The sequence below is a fragment of the Girardinichthys multiradiatus genome, chromosome 20, assembly GCF_021462225.1.
Source record: "Girardinichthys multiradiatus isolate DD_20200921_A chromosome 20, DD_fGirMul_XY1, whole genome shotgun sequence".
NCBI lineage: Eukaryota > Metazoa > Chordata > Actinopteri > Cyprinodontiformes > Goodeidae > Girardinichthys > Girardinichthys multiradiatus.
In genome coordinates, this window is record NC_061812.1 from 50,747,399 (window position 1) to 50,768,206 (window position 20,808).

The 20,808-nt window shown below is 41.4% G+C and overlaps 1 protein-coding gene across 1 annotated transcript in view; it reads right to left on the bottom strand.

Moving 5' to 3' along the window:
* Positions 1-20,808, bottom strand: part of epha8 (eph receptor A8) — a 342,530-nt gene that overhangs the window by 98,208 nt on the left and 223,514 nt on the right. The window contains exons 7-8 of the mRNA XM_047347467.1: positions 5,159-5,314; positions 1,417-1,839 (exon numbers count right to left, since the gene is read on the bottom strand). Of these exons, the coding sequence (XP_047203423.1) occupies positions 1,417-1,839; positions 5,159-5,314 (579 nt within the window). The remainder of the gene's footprint in view (positions 1-1,416; positions 1,840-5,158; positions 5,315-20,808) is intronic.

Consider the following 20,808-nt stretch of genomic DNA (forward strand, 5'->3'; position numbering starts at 1 on the left):
TTGGTCAATTAAAGAAAATCTACATATTTAAATATTTGTTTCACTTGCCTTTCAGGGCTTCCTTAGAAATTAAGACATCAATGGCTATAGGCAACCTCTTATTAAAAGTTCAGTCAACATAATATTATGCCTAATAATGATCCAAAAAAATCATCAATTACCTGTGACAAATTGCCAATTGTTGTGTTGTGATGAATAGTTATTTGAAGTTTATTTACTGATGTGTTCTTATGAGTGATACGTTATTAGATTACATTATCCATATTCTTTATTTTTCAAGGTTGTGAACCCTCACCTTTCAGAAATTCTTTTTTAATATGGAGCAACATACAGCAATGACAGGTCAAAAAGAAAATTGCTGGAGTTGACAGGGGATGGGTGGTGTAACAATTTACAAAATGTTATCGGACAGCAGTGTGAATCCTCTGAATGTTATTGCACTATATTCTACTCTACTACTCTTCTGTTCTTATGGCTGATGTTAATACTGTGAATGACTCTTTCGGATGTTGCATTTCTTTGGCCTTTTTGGCAACTCTAGTTATTGTATAAAATGGTGGAATATGGGGGCAAGAATGCAACTTGTGGCATCTTTGGCTTTTAATTGTTTTTTATGTTCTTGTTTTGGAATTTTTGCTTTTATTACAAAGTATTGTTTCAAATATGACACAAAATTAAAGTTTGCTCTTGTTTGTCAATATGAGAGCTTGATATGACATTATGTTTAACATCTCTGGAACAAAATGGCACCATGTTCTTTAAATTAGTTGTCTTTAATAAAGAAGATATCAAAACCGCATTGGACGTACTCAATTCACTTGTGTGGAACCTCTTGACACACTTGAATTTAGTTTACCAAACTAAAACAAATTTTGTGAATTTAAAAACTTAAGATCAGTTGACAGAAAATGAATTGTAGTTGTTGAGGTAACACATTTTTTTTATGTTCAGTGAAAGAATACGAAATAAGTTAGCTGAAAGTATACTTTTTCAAACTAATACCGTAAAAACAAATTGGGGCTTAAATTTACAAACAACCTATTGGAGGGATAAAATACAATTATTTCTTTTGGGTGTAAGTTGGTGCAAATTTAATAAAATATTCGTTCCTTAGTGGCATTTTGGCCGTTAACATGCAGTTTGAAAATCCCTGGATCCACATACTACAGTGGGTCTGTTCAGCAAACTTGACATTAACAACGTTTTTCAGTGTTTAGATTGGTCACTATATCCTCACTATAACCATGTAAACAGTAGTTCTTTTCTCTTAACCAGTCGTGAATCGGCCCTACTGAAACACCAAGGCTGTGGTCTTCAAAAGAGAATCAACTGGTTTGAAGTTTAACACTGACTCAACACTGGCTCAATGTATTGTGTGATTCCTAACAAGCCATATGTTTGTGTTGTGAACCCTACCTGCCTGGTTTGTTGTGATGTTGACCATGGTATGAGGTGATGCTTCATTGCTCAGGTGTGTCACAGCATTCGTGGCCAGGATCCGGAAAGAGTAGTTGGTGTGGGCCACCAGGTTAAGCACTGTCACCCGAGACTCCGTCAAACCGCTCTGGCGAGGAATGAATCTAACAGCGGCACTGCCGGAACGCTCCACAATGCCCCCTCCACCCAACCCAATGCTGGCCCCTCCACCCACCTTCCCCCAACTGCTGCCTCCAGGAGAAGCTGTGCAGTCCTCACAGGGACCTTCCCCTGAGCACTTCTGGCACAATATGCTGTATTGCAGGTCGCTGCGTCCCCCTGTATCCAAAGGGCAATCCCACTCTAAAACCACAGATGTCCCATTGACTGAGGAGATGACGTTTACTGGAGCAGATGGAGGTCCTGGAGAAAAAACAGAGATTGATTTAAGTTCAATTTGAGTTGAATTTTAATTGTACAGGTCCTTCTCAAAATATTAGCATATTGTGATAAAGTTCATTATTTTCCATAATGTCATGATGAAAAATCACAAAATTAGCATATTTCATCCAACCAATAAAAGAAAAGTGTTTTTAATACAAAAAACGTCAACCTTTAAATAATCATGCACACTTATGCACTCAATATCTGGTCGGGAATCTTTTTGCAGAAATGACTGCTTCAATGCGGCGTGGCATGGAGGCAATCAGCCTGTGGCACTGCTGAGGTCTTATGGAGGCCCAGGATGCTTCGATAGCGGCATTTAGCTCATCCAGAGTATTGGGTCTTGAGTCTCTCAATGTTCTCTTCACAATATCCCACAGATTCTCTATGGGGTTCAGGTCAGGAGAGTTGGCAGGCCAATTGAGCACAGTGATACCATGGTCAGTAAACCATTTAGCAGTGGTTTTGGCACTGTGAGCAGGTGCCAGGTCATGCTGAAAAATGAAATCTTCATCTCCATAAAGTTGCATCTCCACTCCAGTCTGTGGTCCAGGTGAACACCGAGGTATTTATACTCCTCCACCACTTCCACTTCTTCTCCCATGATGTAAATAGTGTTTGACTTATTCCTGTTTCTCTTAAAATTTACAGTCATCTCTTTGTTTTATTCACATTCAAGATGAGATGATTGTTTCTACACCGTGCCACAAAGTGGTCTACCAGCTCCCTGTACTCAGCTTCTTGTCTACAGGTCCTTCTCAAAATATTAGCATATTGTGATAAAGTTCATTATTTTCCATAATGTCATGATGAAAATTTAACATTCATATATTTTAGATTCATTGCACACTAACTGAAATATTTCAGGTCTTTTATTGTCTTAATACGGATGATTTTGGCATACAGTTAATGAAAACCCAACATTCCTATCTCACAAAATTAGCATATCATTAAAAGGGTCTCTAAACGAGCTATGAACCTAATCACCTGAATCAACGAGTTAACTCTAAATACCTGCAAAAGATTCCTGAGGCCTTTAAAACTCCCAGCCTGGTTCATCACTCAAAACCCCAATCATGGGTAAGACTGCCGACCTGACTGCTGTCCAGAAGGCCACTATTGACACCCTCAAGCAAGAGGGTAAGACACAGAAAGACATTTCTGAATGAATAGGCTGTTCCCAGAGTGCTGTATCAAGGCACCTCAGTGGGAAGTCTGTGGGAAGGAAAAAGTGTGGCAGAAAACGCTGCACAACGATAAGAGGTGACCGGACCCTGAGGAAGATTGTAGAGAAGGGCCGATTCCAGACCTTGGGGGACCTGCGGAAACAGTGGACTGAGTCTGGAGTAGAAACATCCAGAGCCACCGTGCACAGGCGTGTGCAGGAAATGGGCTACAGGTGCCGCATTCCCCAGACCTGGGCTACAGAGAAGCAGCACTGGACTGTTGCTCAGTGGTCCAAAGTACTTTTTTCGGATGAAAGCAAATTCTGCATGTCATTTGGAAATCAAGGTGCCAGAGTTTGGAGGAAGACTGGGGAGAAGGAAATGCCAAAATGCCTGAAGTCCAGTGTCAAGTACCCACAGTCAGTGATGGTCTGGGGTGCCGTGTCAGCTGCTGGTGTTGGTCCACTGTGTTTTATCAAGGGCAAGGTCAATGCAGCTAGCTATCAGGAGATTTTGGAGCACTTCATGCTTCCATCTGCTGAAAAGCTTTATGGAGATGAAGATTTCATTTTTCAGCACGACCTGGCACCTGCTCACAGTGCCAAAACCACTGGTAAATGGTTTACTGACCATGGTATCACTGTGCTCAATTGGCCTGCCAACTCTCCTGACCTGAACCCCATAGAGAATCTGTGGGATATTGTGAAGAGAACGTTGAGAGACTCAAGACCCAACACTCTGGATGAGCTAAAGGCTGCTATCGAAGCATCCTGGGCCTCCATAAGACCTCAGCAGTGCCACAGGCTGATTGCCTCCATGCCACGCCGCATTGAAGCAGTCATTTCTGCCAAAGGATTCCCGACCAAGTATTGAGTGCATAACTGTACATGATTATTTGAAGGTTGACGTTTTTTGTATTAAAAACACTTTTCTTTTATTGGTCGGATGAAATATGCTAATTTTGTGAGATAGGAATTTTGGGTTTTCATGAGCTGTATGCCACAATCATCCGTATTAAGACAATAAAAGACCTGAAATATTTCAGTTAGTGTGCAATGAATCTAAAATATATGAATGTTAAATTTTAATTATTACATTATGGAAAATAATGAACTTTATCACAATATGCTAATATTTTGAGAAGGACCTGTATATGTGATACATCCTACAACTGCAGAATCATCTGAGTATTTCTGCAGATGACATGAGTCTTTCTTGTACTGAAAGTCTGAGGTGTACAGAGTGAAAAGGAATAGTGAGAGTACAGCCCCCTGTGGTGCTCCTGTGCTGCTGACTACCTGGTTAGACATACAACCCTTCAGTCTCACAAACTGTGGTCTGTTTGTCAGGTAGTCTTTGATCCAGGAGATTGTTGAGGCCTCCACCTGAGTCTTCTGGAGTTTCTGACAAAGCAAATCAGGTTGAATTGTGTAAAATGCACTGGTGAAATCAAAGAACATGATCCTCACAGTGCTGCTGGCTTTATCCAAATGACAGTGGGTTTGTTGAAGCAGGTGTATGATGGCATCTTCTACTCCAACTCCACAGCGATAAGCAAACTGAAGGGGGTCCTGATAGTTTATTGTTTGCTTACTCAGGTGGGCTAACCGGAGTCTCTCTCTGACCTTCATGGTGGGGGATGTCAGGGCAACAAGTCTATAGTCATTGAGGACTGATGGGTGATTTATTTTAGTGTTTTTTAAATTTTATTAATAATTTTACCTTTCTGTTTGTACAGTATACTGTACATGCAGTATATCTCCAGTGTTTCATTGCAGATCTAATCAACACAATTGCTTTACCACAGGTTCTCATTAGCCATAATTGAGTGATTCTCTCCCTTTTGATTCCTCGTTTTAATTCCTCGTTGTTTTACTTCTGCTTGATTTGAACATTCTGAACATTTCATTGCGCGTGTCTCTAGTAGTTAAATGTCTGTCTTTGTGTTTTTAACTTAAATGTTTTTGTATTTATTTAAAAGCAAAAACAGAAGAAATCTGTAAGGGGCAAACACTTTTTTCACAACACTGTAGAATCAGCACATTTACACACACAATGTGAGTGTTACTTTCTACCACTTAGTTCTCAAGCGTGGAATTAGGTGTTGTGGTGTATAATGTGATTGTGCTTACGGGAGCATGGAGCTGCTGGCGGCTCATCTGCTGCCCTGTAGTAGTTGGAGTCACAGGGGCAGGAGACTGCAGCTCTGGTCTCTGAGTGGCTGTGTTGGGGACATTTACCACAAGGGCCATCACCTGCCACTGGCTTATAGAAACCCACCTCACAGGCTGCAGAGGGAGAGTACACAGAGAAAATTAAAATAAACAGCAGAATTCTGTGGAAATGCAGCAAGACAGGAATGAATCAAATAGTGAATTGTTCATTTTCTTGTTCAAAAGTGTTGCACTTTCTCCAAATTGTCTGAGGACAGAGCACAACCCACAATTACCCTCTACCCCCACCCCAAACACACACCTGCCCTATCCATCAAGTGTAAAGTATAATTACAGGCTTGTAATGACAGACACTGCACAGCAGAGATAAAAGTCATTCCTTCTTCTGCTCATATTTGGGCTGAAAATGTATTGCACTGTTGATACTCCCAGTGAGACCATCAGAATCCAGCCCATGCTTTAACATTATTCGCCTTCTCTGATGCATATTCACTTATAATTCTGAGCTTATTAAAAATGGAAGGGTTGCTGATAAATCTATTCTTTTCCAGACAGCTAATGGACTTTTGCGATGGTAAATGGGGCAGAAGCAGAGATGCTTACACAGAAAAACAGCAGCAGCAGACAACTTTACTGGTGCTTTTGCTTGCTCTCCCTCACAAGCTAATTTATGCTTCCCCTTAAACATTGTGTCCACTTACAGACAGAATGTCTTTACCATCTAGTAAAGGTCATAGATGACAACCTTAGTTGAAAAAGAAACCATTAAATTGGATGACAAAGATGAAGAGGATTTCAATTTATTTAGGTTGCACCAATTGTCAACAAATGTTGACTCAAAGCACAAAAAATAAATACATCTAATAAAACACAGAAATATATGGTCAGTTCAGTCTAATCATATAGACAGATTCAAAATCAATCATATGCATTCCAATTTGATCTTGGGTATTAAACAAAGCAGTCAAGTTAAGTTTATTATTAGGCCCGAGCAGCGAAGCGCTGTGAAGGCCTATGGTAATTAGAATGTTTCTTATTATTATTATTATTCATCTGGGAAATGAATTGCCTTTTTGGCAGCTTTAACATATTCAAAAAGTCACCAAACCTCACCCAAAATTTTCAAATTTTAGTGTTTAAATGGAATTGAAAGTGGGTGTGGCAAACGGCTCTACAGCGCCCCCTAAACTGAGATAGTCCTACAGATTTGAAATTTGGTACATAGGTAAATCCCTCCAAATGATGAGAAACAGTCTCTTCAAGGAATGCCCTAAAACCAACAGGAAGTCGGCAATTTTTGGGTCAAAGGGTCCATCCATCCATCCATTTTTTACACCCTGTTCTTCCACACTGGGTCTCGGAGGAGCTGGTGCTGACGGGGGAGAGGCGGGGTACACCCTAGACAGGTCGCACACAGGACAAATAACCATGCCCACACCCATTCACACATAAGGGCAATTTAGAGAGACAAATTGACCTAACAGTCATGTTTTTGGACTGTGGGAGGAAGCTGGGTCAAAAGGGTCATTTTTGATTTTTCATACATGGCGAACTTTAACGAACTCCTCCTACGAATCTTGACCTATCGGCTTCATATTTGGTCAACATGTCCTTAAGGTATGGGGGATTAAAGTTATCAAAATTGTGGGTTTTTGAGCATGCTGAAGGGGTGGGGCTTGGCCTCCAAATTTGCCTTTTCAACAAATAATTTCAAACAGCTATAACCTTAATATAGATCGGCTGAAATAGACCAAACCTGGTATGATTGATCCCTTTCAGGTGTCCAACAATTCTATGTGATCATACTATGAGATCATCAAAGCCACGCCCCCTGAGAACAGGAAGTCACAGTTTTTGCATGGAAAGGTCCCTCTATTACAAATTGGTCTAACTTTGTTTGAAACACAGACCCAGAATCGATCACAGGGTTCATCAGTAGCCTCGATGTGGCGATGCCAGGCTCTTGTGGTCGCAACAAAGGCCGAGCAGCGCCAAGCTGCGAGGGCCGCCCAATGCTGCTTGCAGCTTTAACTCAAATAGTTTTCTATCAAAGGAAACCCAACAGAGCCGAGCACAGGTTTTTTGTGTTTGTGTGGAGTGTTGTTCTCTCTTTATCCACAGGGTGCGACAGGCAGATGTAGCTACACAGCTGTTCCTCATCAAGAGCAATTAGGGAGAGTTTCATAAGCTGGTGGAACTTTGGGATGGCATCAGTTTGTTTGCTCACCTAGAGTGGTAATTGGTCATTGGCAAACTTCAGACAGGCCTGGACATGTGCTGGCTTGAGCAAGGGGACCTTGCGTGCATTGCACGATTTTAATCCATGACGGCGTAGTGTGTTATTAATAGTCTTCTTCGAGACTATGGTCCCAGCTCTCTTCGGGTCATTGACTAGGTCCTGCTCTGTAGCTCTGGGCTGATCTCTCACCTTTCTCATGATCACTGATGTCTCACGAAGTGAGATCTTGCATGGAGCCCCAGACTGAGGGAGATTGACCATCATCTTGAACTTCTTCCATTTTTTAATAATTGCACCAACAGTGGTTGCCTTCTCACCAAGCTGCTTGGCTATTTTCCTGTAGCCCATCCCAGCCTTGTGCAGGTCTACTATTTTATTCCTGATATCCTTACACAGTGCTCTGGTCTTGGCCATTATGGAGAGGTTGGAGTTTGTCTGATTGAATGTGTGGACAGGTGTCTTTTATACAGATAACGAGTTCAAACAGGTGCAGTTAATACAGGTAATGAGTGGAGAACAGGAGGGCTTCTTAAAGAATATCTAACTGGCCTGTGAGAGCCGGGATTCTTACTGGTTGGTGGGTTATCAAATAATTATATCGTGCAATAAAATACAAATAAATTACTTAAAAATCACACAATGTGATTTTCTGGATTTTTGTTGTAGAGTCCATCACTCACAGTTGAAGAGTACCTATGATAAAAAATTGAAGACGTCTACATGCTTTGCAAGTGTGAAAAACTGCAAAATGTATCAAATACTTGTTCTCCCCACTGTATACAGTACCCCTTTTTAACCAGGATAAAACAAGAAATATATATATTTTGATGATATCTGTGAATTTATGAAAGGTATGAAGACGTTTTTGGCACAATAGTGTTAAAGGCCTTACTGAACACATTTATACTACACATGCCAAAAAACACAATTATAATTAGTGATCAAACCACATATTTGGTACTATAATGTAAGTAAAACCACATAAAAAAAATAATTTTGTGGAAATTCAATAATATTCTTCATCCATTGCAAAAAATGTTAAAGTCAGTGTTTGTAAAATACTAATTAGTTTAATTTATTTGTCACTTTGAGTTTAAACAGAAAACAAACACAGGGACTGCTGGGAAAATTAAATCACTGAGTTTATTATTCACTTGAAGATATAAGCAATTCAAGCAAATATTTTTCTTCATTTCCCTATGTTGAAGCATTTGAAACAATTTCGGTAAAATAGAACTTTAGGCCTTCAAATAACAAAACTGCATAAAAACATGAACTTGTTTTGCATTGATGCTTGCAACACATTCCAAAACTACCAGAAAAACAGACCCTGAACAGATGCAAAGGTTATACTGCTAGACAGCATTTACTTCTGTTCATCGCTATCAATAATAATAATAATATGGTCCAATAATTTTCTCTGTATTACCAGATTAAATGTGCTCTTCACATTTGTATTCAAATTTCTCCTCAATTAACAGTAAGAAAATGATAAATCGATGAAGAGATTTTTTTTAAACGTATGTGTAAAGACAACTATTTTCACTCTAGTACTATGTATAGTACTAGCAATCTTTTGGCTCTTTGAAACGTTACACATAAATTTACATGCTAGTGCCATTGTTTTGAATCATTAGTCAGAATTTATGTACTCATGTCTGCTGCCCTGATAGGTGGTTGCACTTGCTTCAGTTCAAGTTAAGGCCCATATTATTTCAAATTTTGATTCACAGAGAAAAAGGTTCTGTAAAATTGACCCGTCTTGTGATGTGAAATTGTTGAATGACAAAATCAGATTTTTTTCTTTGAAAAATGCAGAATTTTGTGAACAACTTTCTAGTCATTAAAATGGCGACCTTAACAGTGTGGAGACATTCTACAGAGCTAGAAGGAAACTTGCTGCCAGATGATATTCTTGAATCAGATTGTCACTTTAAGCAGCACTGCGTTATTTTATTCATACTTACTACAGAAAACAACCTTCTCCTGAATGATCTAAATGCCAGTACAGGTGTACCACATTCAGTTCTGTGTTTAAACCAGACTGAAGACAACACTGTTGATCCTTTTCACACTCAGAAAGTCCACCAAAGCAAGAAACAATCTCTACAAGCACATTCCATCCCAGACTGTTTGTCTCATTCTCGTTTTTATCCCATTAATCCCTCATCTCTTGAAGGTTTTGTTTGAAGATCCTGAGTTGAAAAGCCCGTCACGTCAGACCTCAGAGCAGCCCGTTCATCAATGAGAGAGACAGCAAGTACCCTGAAATCTTTGACAGCTTCACCGGGAGCTCTTCACACACACACACACACACACACACACACACACACACACACACACACACACACACACACACACACACACACACACACACACACACACACACACACACACACACCACAAGCACACACACACACACACACACACACACACACACACACACACACACCACAAGCACACAAAGGTTTTGCCCATGCAAAAGGATCACAAACAACACAGGGTTTTTGTTGCATGCTGCCATTGTTAGCACCTCGTATATGAAGCTTAGATAAACAATTAAAGACAAAATGTGAAGCTACTTGAAACTTTACCTCACTTCTGATGTGGAGGGGAATAATGGGAAAAAACCTGCAAAAAGGCACCAATAATACACGTTTAAAATCATGCATATAGAGTACCATAAGTAAATACATTTCCAACTAGACTGGCTCTAGGGACGTGGAATGTCCTCTCACAGGGGGGGGGGTTTGAGCTTGTGCAGTAGATCGAGAGATATCGACTATAGTCAGGCTCGCCTCTACGTGCAACGTGGGCTCTGGAACCCAGCTCCTTGAGAGAGGTTGGACTCTCTTCCACTCTGGAGTGGCCCACGGGGAGAGGCGGGTTGGGGTTTACCCCGGTGGATGAGAGGGTCGTATCCCTGCGCCTTTGGGTTGGGGACAGGTCTCTGACTGTTGCTTGGGCCTACGGGCTGAGCGGTAGTCTGGAGTACCTGGCCTTCTTGGCGTCCCTGTCGGGTGTGCTGCATAGTGCCCCTCTCGGGGATTCCGTTATTCTGCTGGGGGACTTCAACACCCACGTGGAAACAACAGTGACACCTGGAGAGGTGTGATTGGGAGGAATAGCCTCCCGGATCTGAATCCTTGTGGTGTTTCATTATTGGACTTAATGTTCTAGTCACGGATTTTCCATAATAAACACCATGTTCAAGCATCAGTGCACTTGGCACCATGACACCCTAGGCAGGAGGTTGATGATCGACTTTGTTGTCGTGTCTTCAGACCTTCAGCTGTATGTCTTGGACACTCGGGTGAAGAGAGGGGGTGAGCTGTCCACTGATCACCAACTGGTGGTGAGTTGGACCCGCTGGAAGAGGAGAAAGCCGCACAGACCTGGCAGGCCCAGCAGGAACAGCTGGCGGAGCCCTCGGCCAGGGATGTAAACAACCCTCCAATCCAGGAGAGCTTAGACCAGATTTCGGGGGAGGTTGGAGACACAGAGTAGGAGTGGACCCTTTTCTCAACGTCTATTGTCGATGCTGCCGCCCGTAGCTGTGGGTGTAAGGTCTGCGTGCTTGTTGCGGTGGGAATCCCCAAACCCAGTGGTGGACACCAGCAGTAAGCGATGCTGTCAAGCTGAAGAAGTCCTATCGGCTGTGGTTGGCTTGTGGGACTCCTGAGGTGGCTGATGGGTACAGTGAGGCCAAGCGTGCCGTGGCCCTGGCTATGGCAGAGGCAAAAACTTGGGCCTGGGAGGAGTTCGGTGAGGCCATGGAGGTGGGAGGTGGAAGCAGTGCGTGGTTAAAAAGCTCCACGGTGGCAGGGCTTCGGAGGTGGATGAGATCTGCCCTGAGTGCCTCAAGTCTCTGGATCTTGTGGGGCTGTTATGGTTCACACGCCTCTTCAACATTGCGTGCCAGTCAGAGACAGTGCCTCTGGACAGGCCGGGGTGGTAGTCCCCCTTCACAAGAAGGGTGACCGGAGGGTGTGTTCCAACTACAGGGGGAATCACACTCCTCAGCCTCCTTGGTAAGGCCTATGCCAGGGTATTGGAGAGGAGAGACCGGCCGGTAGTCAAACCTCAGCTTCAGGAGGAGGGGCAGTGTGGTTTTCGTCCTGGCCGTGGGAAAATGGACCAGCTCTATACCCTCTACAGGGTACTCGAGAGTTCATGGGAGTTTGCTCAACCGGTCCACACGTGTTTTGTGGACCGGGAGAAGGCATTTAACTGTGTCCTCTTCTTTTTGCAGATGACGTGGTCCTGCTTGCCCCCTCGAGGACCTTCAGCATGAGCTGGGGCGGTTCACAGCCGAGTGTGAAGTGGCTGGGATGAGGATCAGCCCCTCCAAGTCCAAGGTCATGGTTCTTGACTGGAAAAGGGCGGCTTGTTGTCTACAGGTTGGAGTGGAGTTCCTGCCTCAAGATGGCAGACTCATAGTCCACATCGATCGCACTGATGAACCAGAGAACTGTTTTATGCTTTTGTGAGTTTGCAGGATATAAGCTAACTGCTGACAGACACACAAGTTCTGTGAAGGCTTGAATTTAGTGCCAAAACCTATGTTGAACCAAGTAAATGGACAATGATACAAGATGCTGGGTTAAATGGGTATACTGAGCTAAGTGTAAGGCTATGCTATGAAATACATTTGTGGTCCTATATTAGTGCTAACACTAATGTTGGTCCGTGATGAAACTCCTTAGTGGTCACACGTGTATAGTGGGTTGAAGATTTACGAAAGGTGTTTTTGTTGGCTAATCAGAGGAAACATAAAATGCTCTCCGGTTCATTTCATTAAGGGGAATTACAATTGGAACGCGGTAAAAGCCGTCTGTTTGAAATATGTTTGATTTAATAAATACTGTTCCTAAGGTTAATTCATCAGAGGTTAAAATAGTGATAAAAAGCAATGTTTAGAAACACTAAAAAACTGTATAAATATAAAAGTAATGTAATTGGTTACATTTGGAATGACTACAGTGTTAAGAGTGTTTTACAGTATAAGTGTGTTTCATCCTGACTACTTCTAGTGTTTTACAGTGTAGGCATATTGTGTGCGCATTGTTATGCTGGTTAGAAGAAGAGTAGTCACTACGTGATAAGACAGAGTACAGATAACGTACCGAGTGCACTCCTGTTAACCTACATTTCTGTGTTTTTGCATACAAAAATAAAATATGATGCATGGGAGATGAGTTGGCTTATAATTTCCTACAGTGTAACAGTGGCTTGCTGGCCTTTAGCTGGGCCATAGCATTTGCCTGCTTTCCTCCCTTTTGTTTTTGGGCACTTCGTTTCCTCTTGCCCACTGCTCCCCGTATTCTGCTGTGCCACTCCATTGTCTTCAGAAGCCTCTCCACCTTTCAACATCTTAGAAATAGAAAGAGCATGGCACAACTGCAAATGTACAAAGACATGGTCATCCACATTCCCTAATGTTGGAAAATGTATCAGAAATTATCATTGTTTACTTTAAACAAGGGTTATGTTTTAATTTCTATTCTGGTGAAGATGATTCCTGTTATTGTTTTTTAGTGTGTAAAAGGGAGTGGAGAGTTAAGGAATGTGGTCTGGAGTGGATCACTCTCTGGACATGACATGCTTATACCATATATGGGAATGACCACTCTTCTAAGTTGAAATCTCCGTAAGAATTGGCTGAACCAATTCCCGCTTTTTACTTTTAAGAATGTGAGTTGTAAATAAAGGCTGGTGCAAGGACTTCTTCCTTTGTGAGATAGAAGTCGCTGTTCTGCAGAGGACTCCCTTGCAAGTCAAACTTACTTGGTTCACCTTGTGCCTTATTTTACACTTGTCTGTAATTATCAGCTTTTTAACTCTAACATTTCTTTGGTCTTTCGAGCCGGAGCGCTAGAAATCTGCCGCCCGGGGCCCAGCAGTTCGTGTGGGGTTCCATTCTGCGCAGCCTCCAGAACATCTGGAGAACAAAAATCCTGCACAGTAAATTCTGTGTTGGTAACCGCCGAATCAGCCGAGGGTCACTGGGAAGGTGGATCAACGCGTTTCGACAGACAGTATGAACGAGCACACAGGTAAGACGGAACCAACTAAGTATATTAGAAAAATAAGAATAAATAGGAGTTTTGAGTTTAGAGGTACTCGTAATTTCCCCTAAGGAGATTGAAAAGCAAACCAACTCCATAGAAAACTAAGAATAAATAGGTGTTTCTGAGTTTAGAGGTACTCGTAATTTCCCTTAAAGAGATTCAAAAGCTAACCAACACCATGGAAAAAATTTTGAGTTCAAAAAGAAAAGCACATAATAAACAGAAAACCCAGTCTAGGTGATTTAGGCCTATAAGTGATTGTGTGTTGGTGCATTTGTGTGTGTGTGTGTGTGTGTGTGTGTGTGTGTGTGTGTGTCTGCAGAATCATACGGCACTCTCAGTGAGACAACCCTTGCTGGTGTTAACATAAAGTTGTTGACAGCTGTGAGGTGTCGTAGGGAATTCTGATTTGAATATTAGGTGTTATCATATCTCAGTATAAAACTCCTGCATTCTCTGAGATTAGAACTCAAAGCGGAAAACCAGATCAAAACTAGGTTTTGATCCAGAAGCCTTTTTTCCGGGAAATGTTGGGGGCCCGTTGAGGAATTCTGTTTGATTTGATGGTACAAGATATGTATAATAAATGCACCTCTGTTATATACATAATTCAATTCAATTCAGTTTTATTTATATAGCGCCAATTCACAACACATGTTGTCTCAAGGCACTTCACAACAGTCAGGTACATACATTCCAATTAATCCTAACAATTGAACAGTGCAGTCAGAGTTAGCTTTTTATTCAAATTGGATAAAAAGTTTATATATATATATATATATATATATATATATATATATATATATATATATATATACATATATATATATATATACATATATATATATATATATATATATATATATATATATATATATATATATATATATATATAAAGAGCGGAGTCTGAATAATAATAAACTAGAGTAAATAGGATAAAAGCATATATAATAAAGTAGAGAATCAAATAAATAGCGCTCATATAAATTAATTGAAGTAGAACTCAGTTCTAAACAATATTTTTTAATAGATGAAAACAAATTTTTAATAAAATACATTAAAAAAAACTCTTAAAATGGGGAACTGCGTCCGGAAGCAGCCCTCGTTAGAAGGAGATGTAAAGTTTATGCACTCAAAAGATCGAGACACAGTAAATAATCTTGCTAAATGGCAGAAAGATTATGATTTTAAAGGACATCTTTCGGTTCCTGCTTGTACCCATTTGGTACAGAGATTACAACAGAAAGACAAATTTAGGAAAAGAAAAAAACCCAGCCAAGAATTAATAAGGGCAAAAAAAATTGTTTTTCTGAAGCTCATAAAAGAAAGGCGGGAAACGATAAAAAGTGTAAGAAGATTTATATAGCAGTTGCCAGACAAGAAGATAATGACACTTGTGTAGTAAGGGGGAGGGGCAGGCAGCCACAGCCCCGGCCTGCTGCTGCAGCTGCGAGAAGTCCTGAGCCCTCAGCGCCAGTGAGACAAATAACTGAAGAGGCATCACCATATTCACCATCAGTTTTTCCGACTTCACAAACTATGAGAGAGGGATCTCCAAATTTAATAACCAGCTCCCCGGTAGCAAAAATACTAGGCGGAGAAAACAGGCAATGAAATTGGATGGCATCAATGACACTGTTGATGACGCTCCCTATAAACAGCAGTTAAAAAATGCCCTTCAGGCAAATGCTTTACCTAAGATTCGTAAATGGGTCACAAAACATAATATTGATCTACCCACCTGCTCGGTTAGCAGTTGGCAGAACTGGGCAATGCATGCTGAATAGGTGGTCAGTGGAAAGAAAAAACAACCCACTACTGATATCTTCTATGCAGAAGATGAGATACTAATAACTTCACCTACTGCAATGTTTAATGATCTGATTGAATATGTGAAACAAACTGACTAATATAATAATGAAGTTTTTCAACAGGTGATGATCATCCAGGAGGAATGCAGTGTTCCTGGGAAATCCAGTTAATTTATTAACAATACATTTTTCTTCAACTGGTGGAAGCTGGATAAATAATATCACACTGTGTGAAAGTTTTGTTGACTAATCATTGATTGGATCCATGAGACATTATGTGCTCAGACCAAATGACCAAAAACGACCCAAGACCAAATGACCAAGGTTCTGACTGACTTATGAACCTCACTGACCTGACAATGATAACCTGACACTTCTCCAGACTGGATGGACCGAAAAGACAAAACCTTCAAGGTGGACCCCACAAACGCCACCTTATTGATCCTTGGTGGATAAAAAAGAATTGAAGCATTCAGACTAGTGGAAACAAAAGGGGATATGAGAAAACAATGTGCATTTTAAAAAAATATAAAAAGAAAATTATATGGGAATTTTTGTAAATGAAACTAAAAAAGGACCTGAGTGGGTCCCACTACTTATAGCTAAACAGTTTACAGAACATGTGCTATTGAAATAGTGTGTATCCGTGCATGCGTGTGAATGTGCTCGTGTTGACTGTTTGCATGTTGCATGGCATGTCACTAGCTGTCAGTGTAGTGCACTCGCTACAAGAGAATTTGCATTACAATGAATCTTAATAGCTGTGCACAACATTGTCGGTTGACCTTGATTTATTCCCTGTCTAAGTGGGTAAATAAATACATTGGAATAAAGTGGGAGCCGGAGAGAGCAAACCTTCATCCCACACGTGAGGAGACTGAGGGAGTAGTTTGAGGTGAGCGCCTGTCTATAGGTGCAATAGGGCCGGCAAAAGCTCATGCCTACAACACTACATATGCATTCAAGGATAGATTTCAATAAACCAAAAAGAAATTTATCTAAATAATGAAAATGCATCTCCATTGATATAAATATGTGTAGTAAATCAAACCTATAAAAACATACTGATATATATTGTTAATTGTTCATTTATAAAAAAGACACAAGGCAGAAAACAGCAGGACTCCTTAAAGTCAGTGTTGAAATATTAACCATCAGTATAGAAAAAATGAAAGGGGAAAACCTGAAAACAGTAAAAAGAATTTGGAAGGCCATCTAATGGTGTCAGCAGTGCCGAAGCGGAATTCCTGCTTCCGTCAATAAAGACAAGTAATGGTGCTGAAGAAGCAAAGAAGACTGGACTCCAAAAGTCTTGGAAATATAGGTAAGGCAGTAATTAGACCTGGGCCTAGTGGAACTTAACTCAGCTTTCCAAAAAAAAAAATGGTTAATCAAAGTTAACTCAGTTTGTTAATTTATTTGATTTTATTATGTTCTAAAACTAAAACAAAGTGGAAGGTATAGAACTGACTGGAGATTTGGTTGGATTTTGTTCAACAAGTATAGTATAAGGCATAGCCAATGCCTGAATAGAAAGATAATTTTTAGAAAAAAAAAAACATGCTTAAATCACTTGAAGTTGTTTTGATATTTAGACAACCTAGTGTACCAGCGGTACCTGAATGCAACATGTGCAGCAGTTGAGAAAATCCCCTCCCATCATCGGAGATTCATCCAACTTGCATTTTATACAATTTTCAGTTTGAGCTGATTGGATGCAACAGGTTAGCTATTTGGAGGTCATCTTATTTTTCTCCAGAATATGTGGTTTACATTCAGCTTTAAGTTGTCTAAGGTTAGTTATTAAATTAAGTTTTTGTTCTCTCCACATTTCTTTCTTTAGTTTAGCTCCTTGAAAATCACTAATGTATTTCCAAATTGCAGTTTAGTAATTGCTGGAAGTCCTCTGTTTTGTTAGTGTCACTTTGTAAAATGACACTAACAAAACGTTACATAAAGCACTTAGTTCCACACATAAACATTCCACATGTGTTGAGGTAAAAAACAACACTGTATTCGTTTGGAACATACAGGTCCTTCTCAAAATATTAGCATATTGTGATAAAGTTCATTATTTTCCATAATGTAATGATGAAAATTTAACATTCATATATTTTAGATTCATTGCACACTAACTGAAATATTTCAGGTCTTTTATTGTCTTAATATGGATGATTTTGGCATACAGCTCATGAAAACCCAAAATTCCTATCTCACAAAATTAGCATATCATTAAAAGGGTCTCTAAATGAGCTATGAACCTAATCATCTGAATCAACGAGTTAACTCTAAACACCTGCAAAAGATTCCTGAGGCCTTTAAAACTCCCAGCCTGGTTCATCACTCAAAACCCCAATCATGGGTAAGACTGCCGACCTGACTGCTGTCCAGAAGGCCACTATTGACACCCTCAAGCAAGAGGGTAAGACACAGAAAGAAATTTCTGAACGAATAGGCTGTTCCCAGAGTGCTGTAACAAGGCACCTCAGTGGGAACTCTGTGGGAAGGAAAAAGTGTGACAGAAAATGCTGCACAACGAGAAGAGGTGACCGGACCCTGAGGAAGATTGTGGAGAAGGGCCGATTCCAGACCTTGGGGGACCTGCGGAAGCAGTGGACTGAGTCTGGAGTAGAAACATCCAGAGCCACCGTGCACAGGCGTGTGCAGGAAATGGGCTACAGGTGCCGCATTCCCCAGGGCAAGCCACTTTTGAACCAGAAACAGCGGCAGAAGCGCCTGACCTGGGCTACAGAGAAGCAGCACTGGACTGTTGCTCAGTGGTCCAAAGTACTTTTTTCGGATGAAAGCAAATTCTGCATGTCATTCGGAAATCAAGGTGCCAGAGTCTGGAGGAACACTGGGGAGAAGGAAATGCCAAAATGCCAGAAGTCCAGTGTCAAGTACCCACAGTCAGTGATGGTCTGGGGTGCCGTGTCAGCTGCTGGTGTTGGTCCACTGTGTTTTATCAAGGGCAGGGTCAATGCAGCTAGCTATCAGGAGATTTTGGAGCACTTCATGCTTCCATCTGCTGAAAAGCTTTATGGAGATAAAGATTTCATTTTTCAGCACGACCTGGCACCTGCTCACAGTGCCAAAACCACTGGTAAATGGTTTACTGACAATGGTATCACTGTGCTCAATTGGCCTGCCAACTCTCCTGACCTGAACCCCATAGAGAATCTGTGGGATATTGTGAAGAGAACGTTGAGAGACTCAAGACCCAACACTCTGGATGAGCTAAAGGCCGCTATCGAAGCATCCTGGGCCTCCATAAGACCTCAGCAGTTCCACAGGCTGATTGCCTCCATGCCACGCCGCATTGAAGCAGTCATTTCTGCAAAAGGATTCCCGACCACGTTTTGAGTGCATAACTGTACATGATTATTTGAAGGTTGACGTTTTTTGTATTAAAAACACTTTTCTTTTATTGGTCGGATGAAATATGCTAATTTTGTGAGATAGGAATTTTGGGTTTTCATGAGCTGTATGCCAAAATCATCTGTATTAAGACAATAAAAGACCTGAAATATTTCAGTTAGTGTGCAATGCATCTAAAATATATGAATGTTAAATTTTTATCATTACATTATGGAAAATAATGAAGTTTTTCACAATATGCTAATATTTTGAGAAGGACCTGCACTGAACTGACAGGTCTGTACCAGATATTGTTGTGTTGGGACCCAGCCATGGATTTCAACATTCAACTCAGGTACGAACTTTTCTGTGGAACTTTCAAAATAAATTGCATTTAACTGACTTCCATCAACTGAGGAAAGGGGGGTAGCAGCAGACTTCCCATCTCCTCAAGATGGCGCCGATGATGGCAGCCTCGGAGCTTCGCTCTCTCTTTGTTTTTGTATTTTGTGTGTTTTTATGTTTTTCGAGCCACAGTTCTGTGGTGTCGGGCCACAATCTTGTGGTCTCATTCAGTAGAGAGGAACTTCTCAACATCAGAGAGTCCTCTCTTGGGATTTTTTCACCATCTTTCATCGATCCGAGGTTCACTGATCTCCTGGCGAGCGGAGCTGCGGCTCTATACGGGATTCTGTGCCGAAAACGTCGAAGGGGAAAGCGTGCTGGCGCGCTGGTAAAGCTCCGCAAAAGAGGACTTCGCACACCACTGCCTTCAATCCACCTGGCAAATGTCTGCTCTCTAAACAACAAGATGGACGAGCTGCTTCTCCTCACCGGTAAAAACACGGACCTCCGCGGATCAGCGGTTCTCTGCTTCACCGAGACATGGCTGAGTGAAAACATCCCGGACCGCGCACTGTTGTTGCCGGACTTCCAGCTGCTCAGAGCGGATCGCAGCTCGGAGCTATCAGGGAAGAAGCAAAATCTGCTTTTATATAAACGAAGGTTGGTGCAGAGATGTAAAAGTGCTGGGAAAAACATGTAGCCCGGATCTGGAGTCATTTTCCATAATCTGTAAACCGTTTTATTCAGCTAGAGAGATTTCCTCGTTTATAATAATCGGCTCATATTTTCCACCGCTTGGCTGCACTTCTACCGTGGAAAAACATCTTGCTGAGCTGATTACAGACGTGGAGAAAAAATACACGGACTCTTTCATCATAATACTGGGAGATTTTAACAGAGAAAACCTCTCAAATGAACTCCCCAAATACAGACAGCATATTAAGTGTCCCACCAGATACCAAAACACACTGGACCATTGTTACACAGCTTTAAAGGACTCATATCATGCTGTTACCAGGGCTGCTCTGGGTTTTTCAGATCATTATCTAATCCACCTCATCCCAATCTACAGACAGAGACTAAGAGCTTCCAAAACCAAGGTTCACACTGTTAAGAAGTGGACTGAGGAATCAAAGCAGATGCTACAGGCATGCTTTGAATGCACAGACTGGACTGTTTTTGAAACTTCAGCCACTGACTTAAACCAACTAACTGATGTGGTAACATCATACATCAGTTTCTGTGAGGACATGTGTATGCAGACCAAAACCTTCTGCACCTTTGGGAACAATAAGCCATGGTTTACTCCACACCTCAGGAATCTGCGCAGGGAAAAGGAAGAAGCTCACAGCAGTGGAGATTGGGCGCGGTACAGGCAGGCCAGGAACAGACTAACAAAAGAGATCAAAGCAGCCAAGAGAAACTATAGTGAGAAGCTTAAGAACAGCCTTTCTACTGGTGACACTTCAGCTGTATGGACTGGTCTGAGAAACCTGACTGTCTATAGGAGCCCCTCCACCCATCCTGAACAGAGTCGTCTCCTGGCCAACCATCTGAATGGCTTCTACTGCAGACATGACAAGAAGCCATTCACACCTCCAATCATCCCCTCCACATCCCATTCAGGAACAAATTCCTCCCATAAAGCTACCAACCCCCCACCTTCAGATCCTCTGCCTGCACTAAAGATCTCCGAGGAAGATGTAAACAGGCTCTTTCAGCGCATGTAAACAAAGAAAGCTGGAGGACCTGATAACGTCTCCCCATCATGCCTGAAAGCCTGCG